This window comes from Photinus pyralis, unplaced genomic scaffold (assembly GCF_008802855.1).
Source record: "Photinus pyralis isolate 1611_PpyrPB1 unplaced genomic scaffold, Ppyr1.3 Ppyr1.4_LG6, whole genome shotgun sequence".
NCBI classification, from domain to species: Eukaryota; Metazoa; Arthropoda; class Insecta; order Coleoptera; family Lampyridae; genus Photinus; species Photinus pyralis.
The window spans coordinates 13,205,258-13,212,039 of NW_022170663.1; the positions used below are offsets into that span (position 1 = coordinate 13,205,258).

At 43.8% G+C, this 6,782-nt stretch overlaps 1 protein-coding gene across 1 annotated transcript; it reads right to left on the reverse strand.

Moving 5' to 3' along the window:
* Window positions 1-5,310: 5,310 nt before the first annotated feature.
* LOC116174388 (arrestin domain-containing protein 3-like) lies at window positions 5,311-6,545 on the reverse strand. The gene is made up of 6 exons (XM_031492305.1): window positions 6,418-6,545; window positions 6,260-6,367; window positions 6,012-6,214; window positions 5,786-5,965; window positions 5,557-5,748; window positions 5,311-5,508 (listed from the first exon to the last, which is right to left on the reverse strand). The coding sequence occupies exons 1-6, from the start codon at window positions 6,521-6,523 to the stop codon at window positions 5,431-5,433; spliced, it is 867 nt and encodes a 288-aa protein (XP_031348165.1). The 5' UTR covers window positions 6,524-6,545; the 3' UTR covers window positions 5,311-5,430.
* Window positions 6,546-6,782: the final 237 nt, after the last annotated feature.

Below are 6,782 nucleotides of genomic sequence, written 5' to 3' on the forward strand. Positions count from 1 at the left end.
CACAAATTAGCGCGCTTCCAGTGACACTATACCCAACCAAAGCAGACACATCTAATTAACTATCAGTAATTATGTTCACTTAATTCGCCGAGTTAAAATTTCTAAATTCGGAAATACAGTAATGCGTATCGTTACTTTGAATTTTCAGGTCAAGCGATATCTACGTACCTACGGCGACCATGCAAGTACAATCCTGGTTTCAAATTAACATTGCGAAAGTAAAATCGGCTAAAAATATTCATTTCGCATCTTCCAAATGACGAGAGCCTTCGGATGCTGCAGAAATAATGTAAATAACCCCACGGGAACGGTTACAAAACTGTTAAATTGCTTTTTTTGACTATCGACAGTTAAAAACGGTGCTACTAATTAAAACAATTCTACACTCCATTGTCATCTCCTGGAATGTAAATAATTAGGTCTTCGCAATTCAAGCGCCCGGATTGAGTCCATCCGTGTGTTGATTACATAACGTAGAATCCACGTACGAAAACGAATGCGTCGCCCCCTTGGACCTCGTCGTCGTTGCCGGGCTTGAGTGGTTCAATGATCAAGGAGGCGTGTAACGCGCCCCGAGTGCTAATTCAGACCTCCCGGTCATGGCTAACTCACCATGATCAATCGGCTGTGTCTTCGTGTCAGACCGCCCACTAGGCGAGCATTTGGAGGGTTAGGGCCGTTCGCCAATTACCGACCTTGAAGCGAAACCAGGCCTGTTTTCTGCTACCATAGAACCTATTCTCTTGGGAGCTTTGGGGTCTCGGAAGACGTCCCCTTGTTAGATTACGTGGTGGGCGGGGAGCTTGGAGGACGAAATTTCATCCGTCGGACATGGATGACACAAACAAACCCAATAAACCACAGGGAGCGTCCCAGGTCACCGCGCCTCAAAACATCAAACCACGAAAGCGCATCTCCGTCTGGCCCAAACGGGTGAAATTGCACACCACCCACCTCCTGTGACCCAACCTTGACCCATAGACAGGCTCTAAGAGAGACCTCCGGTCAGGCGATCAAACGCTACACTAGCGCCCAGGTTCAGGGATTGCAGGTACCCGGGCAAGATCTTAAGAATCTCGTGCGAGAGCAACTATTCCCTTGAGTGGTTGAAGGGGGTGGTTGGTAACCTCCCGCAATTGTGAGAGGCTGGACACCTAGGCAGCGCAGGAAGACTACCTCCTAGACTCCGCGAGACTGCCACCTGGGTCCCGGGGAAAACTGAAAACCCGTTGGCGGTCAGGCGTCGGCGCTTGGAGGTGCAGAATTCCTGGGCAAACGTAAGCACCTGGTGTCTCCTCCACACAGCCGAGAAGAATCTACGTCAATGGAGGCTGTTAGCTTTCGCCTTTGGAGAAAAGAACCAGGCTAACCTAATTGCCGGGGGGGGGGGGGATAGTTATGGGTTTTCCTCTGTAAAGGTGAGGATTGGTAACCCTGCTGAAACGGACTAAGTGGGAGTACCCACCTCAGTAAAACCACCACGACCACTGCAACAAGCCACGAAATCATCACCGCTCAGGCGGCCAAGGAAACCTGTGGTTTGTGCTTGCTCCGGCGTCAGCAACTCACTCGGACCGATTTCCAACTGTGAGGAGTTTGCGAATATTGATGTGCTGCCGGAATCTGATTCTAGTAACGGCGGATGCTTTAAATTGAAGGAAGAGGATATGGAAGGCGAGTTAGGCAGAATTCATTCTAACGTTGTGCTTCAAATTCAAGAGCTTCGTGAGCCTTAGGAATTTTAAGAACTTCGATATTAAGGGATTCCAGTGTATCAGGAGGTTCAAGAACTCCAGGAGCTGCGGGAGCTTTAAGAGCTTCAGGTCCCTCAGGAGAATTTCATCAAGCTCGGGTGCATCAACAGCTCCAAAGACATCAAGAATTTCAAGAACGTGAGAGTGCGAGTTTCGAGGGTTTCAAGAAGCTCAATATTTTAACAGTTTTAATGGCACAGAGAGATTCAAGAGCTTTAAGTGAATTACGTCTCGAGACCTTCAAATTTTCAAGAGTTTTATGAACTCCCAGAGCCTGAAACGGTACAAGAGGTCCAGAAGCTGCAATAATTATTAAGGGTTAAAAAACCGAAAATGTTTCAATAAGCTAAAGCTAAAAGCTTCAAGAGCACCAACAGTTTCAATCGCCTAGATTTTCAAAACCCCACAATTCCAACTACTTAAGGGGATTAAAAGTTTCGAGAGCTCTATGAGCTTAAAACCTGTAATACCTTCAAGAGCCCAAAGAGCTGCAAAAGGGTCAAAATCTTTAGGATACAAAAACACAGAGCTTCAGGAAGCTCAAAGGCGCAAGGTCTTTCACATCAGCTTCACGAGCTTCAAGTACAGGAGATCTAGGTACGTCCACAGCAGCGCGATTACGTTCAAGAACTTCAAAAGTCCCTAGAGATTCAGAAGCTTCAACCATCTCTAGAACGTCAAGAGGAAAGCTTAAAAGCTGCAATACCTTCAAGAGCTAAACGAGCTGCAAAAAGCTCAACGGCCTCAAGATCTCTAAGGCCCAGATGCACCTCGATATTCTCAACAGCTTCAGTGTACACAACAGCTTCAAAACTTTCTAGGGCAACATGAGTTTCAGAAAGTTCAAAAGCTCAGCACCCTACTTCTTTCTGTGCCTCCTCTTTCCTCTCTCACCACTCCCTCGCATTTTAGGGTTTAGGATCTTTACGGCTTTCGGAGTATTGACACATCAAAAGCCTTCAGAGCATACACTTACCCGCGATAAGAACAAAGAGCTCTGAGCGGAACTTGATACGCAATGGGGGTTTACAGTATAGTTGAATTCCGCAGTTCTAATTTAATAAGCGTGTACCTGAAACCATAAAACATTTTTTTGGACAGTAAAAGTTTATTTAAAAATAGAGGCTGATTAGCAAAAAAATAATGAACATGTGCGGTTTTAAAGGTTTATTCAAAACGATATGATTGTGGCGGGCTCTGTGACGTAATAAGCCCGACCAATCAGCTCCTAGAACCATTCAGATGACATAACGACTTGGCAATATTGCAGGAGAATGGCATTTATAACTTGCGTCATCTGTCACAGGCACTTGTCGTGCTAGATGCAGTTAAACATCCCTCTCAAAACGTCAAATGTGACAAACGTCAGACCCTCGCGTAAGGTTGCCAGCTCACTTCTACGTGATTGGTTGTAGGTTTGTGACGTATTTAGTCTGAAGCGTTTCAAATTCGGACTAAAAACACAGCTTTTCAATAATTTATTTTGGGTTTATTTTACTCGCAAATAAAAATTGAGGACACACGGGTCTTTTTATTTTTAATGTACTTTGTGGATCAGAAATAAAAAATGAAGGCGGGATGACCCCATTGCCGATAAGCCGAAATCTCTCCCGACCAAACCCTTCCTCCCAATTATTTCGGCGACCAAAATCGATCAATGGAAACAGTCAAGGTCATCAAGGTCGGGAAAGGTATTCGTTTTAATCTTTGAATACGACCCACCCTCTTCGCGCCTTTTTTGGGCACGTTCCTCGCTTTGGCAATCATTACCACTTTCCTCTAGTTAAAAATGCGTTATCACCGCATGGAATGGGAATGGGAATGGGTCTTTTCTTATTGCGTGGTCCGTTATCGTCACCGATTAATCCGGGAATCAATAAAAGGCGCTCACTGGTCAATTTCTTCGTAGATCGTTTGCTGAGTTTTGAATATGAGGGGTTACTCAATTTTAGTAGTTTTCTGTGGGCTCTATGTGTTAACGCAAAACAGTAAGTAGATTTTGCCATCGCCGCCATTTTGGGTGGGATTTTCATGAACGTTCTTTCTTTTTCAGATGCGTTTGGAATACCGGTAAGCACAATTTTTTTTAAGAAAGCTTGGAATTCAGCTTCCTTCTTCCACTAATTTAACTAATTTGAAATAAAAAACAAAGAAAAACCATAATTACTTTTATAATCATATTTCGGGGAAAGATTACGTCACATTCGCTTTCGCTTTTTATTTCCGATGACTAATCTTTCATTGCGCCTCGATGTCTATCTGGATTTCTGGAATATTCGCTACAACATTTTATTTATATAATTAATTTAAATTTTGATGTGTAATAAAGCTAAAAGCAGGTCAATTATTCCCTGATTTTTGAAAATTTATGGGAATTACAAGGGTGTTATCAAAACTTTTGTTGATAGATAAAGGAGCCACTCGCCGGCGACACTAACTTCCAAAAACAACCACGTAGGGCACTACGTGAAGTGGACACAAACGTAAGTATCACGCAAACGCGTCGACGGCCTACATAGGCCTTCATTTCAGAAAATCGAACAAGCGGCAGAAGAGGCGCAGAGCGGGATTCGCAACCTAATGGTGGGTAAAACAGGTTCCTAGAGATCGGGTGGCTTTGCAGGATAGGGCCAGGGAAAATGTGCAATACTATTGGACGCTGCTCTCGAACGAAATGGCCGACATCGGTCAGAAAATCGCAGAAACCGCCAAAAAGGTTCCAGAGTTCTTTTCGAAGGTGAAAAGGGAAACCTATCCAGGAGGCATGTTATGTGACGTAAACTATTCATGTTACGGTATGGATTAATAAACGTTACCTATTATTATTATGGTCGGTGTTTCTTGTGAGAACTCAGGTCTAGCCTGGTTAACTAATCGCACGGATTAAAATCAAGTAACGCTTAGTGTCTGTGTCTGTGTCTGGTGAAGTTATGTAGGGTCCTAAAAAATAAAAAAATAATAAAAAATAAAATAAAATAATAATTCACACACGTACATTGGAAATCTAGGGATAGTATGTAATTCGTACTTACCAACATAGCTATTGATGGGCACAATAGCCAACGCTATCAGGAAAGAGGAAAACAAAACAAAATCATTATAATAATTCCTGTAATTTTATTAAATGGATTTTATTGTGTAAGTGTTTCTTTGGCTTTGCGTTTCTATGGTCAGTCTTTCTTGTTAGAACTCATGTCGAGCCCGGTTAATTAATCGCACGGGTTAAATTCAAGTAAGGATTATTGTTTGAATGTAGTTCGTCTGGTCTAGTCAATACAACGCTTGGTTTCCCAACTAGCCCGGCGAAATCATACGATAACGCGCAAAATTAAAACTTCTGGAATTGTTTGCTCGGCTCTTAAATACCGAGAACACGACTAACGCATCTTCACAAATTAGCGCGCTTCCAGTGACACTATACCCAACCAAATCAGACATATCTAATTAGCTACCAGTAATTATGTTTACTTAATTCGCCGAGGTAAAATTTCTAAATTAGGAAATCCAGTAATGCGTATTGTTACTTGTTACTTTTCATATGTGATCAAGTACTATTACGAACTTTATTAGTTAACAGAATTCAACAAACAATTACTACTGTAGTTTATCAAGCTTGTGCTATAGCTAAACGCGTTTAACGATAAGGCTACATGAAATGTATTGCATAACCCCATTTTCATGCACCATCCGATCCCAGGTGCAAAGGCATCTCGATGTGCAAGTTCGTGTGAGGAAAAGATAGGCACGCCTCCCCCTAGAAGTCAAAGTTGATAGTGTAGCTTCGGCGATGTTAGTTACAGACCTTTAATGTCCAAAACGCCTTGATGCAATTGCAGTTTGGCAACGCCCCGAAGAACATGTCAGCTGGAACCCTGAATTCAAAGTTACACTTCTTAACTGTATGGGGCGCAACAGCGCTATCCTTGACGGTGAGTTCATCGCTACTGCCCTGCACGTTTTCGTGTACTCTCCCGTCGGCATGAAAAGAAAAGCCCTACGTTCACAATTAAGACATCACCTTTCAGTCTCACCTGCACCATTCGGAAACGTAGCTCATTCACGGTGGCGCCCGAGTCGTTTTTGACCGTTGCCGTACAAGGGATGGCCTGATCAGGCGCGTAGCAGGCTTTGGGAAGACAGAGCGTGAGCTCAATTGGTCCTTCAGAGCCGAGCGAGATTGGTGTCTTCTCGCTAACGCACTCGACGGGGGCCTGAAACGCGCGGTGAGTTTTCTAGAGCAACTCCTGGAGCACTTACGGCACTCATCGAGCTTAGACTGTTGCAGGTGAACACGGTGAAGGCCTTCTCGCAGTTGTAATCCCAGGTCCACTCCCTGTCGACGTCCACGCGCACCTTGTACTTGACGCTCCCCTGCGTGGCGTCCATTGTCGACGGCAGACTGTCCGGTAGTTCAAACGCGAAGGAATAGGCGTAACGGCCGGGCTCGATTTTCATTTCGCCTGAAATTCGTTTATTCCTTGACAAATTGAACACCCCCTAAGTACCTGTTAATAAACTGGACTCCACGTCGAAGTAGGGCTCGCGCCTGTACACGCACGTTTTCCCCTCCTTCCAGAACACCTTGGCGCGTCCAATAAACGTTAACTTTATGTCTGAGAAAAATTTAATTAACCGCATGCATTTTAGATAATTATTAACCCACCCCTAACCGTACACTCGGAGGTGAATGTAACGTACACGTTTCCATTTAAAACCTCTCCGGGATGATAAATTTCTTTGTCGAATTCGATTTCGCAGTGACCCGCCATTACGTTGTGACGAAAAATCAATGCGTCGTCGTCTGCGTCACTAGTTCATTTGAACTACTCTTTTTACGTAAGGTCGTTGAATTTATTCAATGGTAAAGGACTGTCTCCAAGGGTCTAGCAGTGACTCTTACACCTTTTAAAGGTTTTTTTTTCAATACTCGAGACCTTTAATGAGAACCTTAAATAATTTTCTGGGAGTTGATCGTTCGAGGTTCTCGAAACTTTTCTCTGGAGGGTTTCAGGTCCTCGACTTTTTTGA

What these genes read in the sequence shown, in the direction of transcription:
- LOC116174388 (XM_031492305.1), bottom strand. Translation starts at nt 6,523, where the DNA reads ATGGCGGGTCACTGCGAAATCGAATTCGACAAAGAAATTTATCATCCC. An exon ending in CTCCGAGTGTACGGTTAGGG is followed by an intron (nt 6,368 to 6,417) that starts GTGGGTTAATAA and finishes AATTTTTCTCAG; the next exon opens with ACATAAAGTTAACGTTTATT. An exon ending in GTCTAAGCTCGATGAGTGCC is followed by an intron (nt 5,966 to 6,011) that starts GTAAGTGCTCCA and finishes CGCGCGTTTCAG; the next exon opens with GCCCCCGTCGAGTGCGTTAG.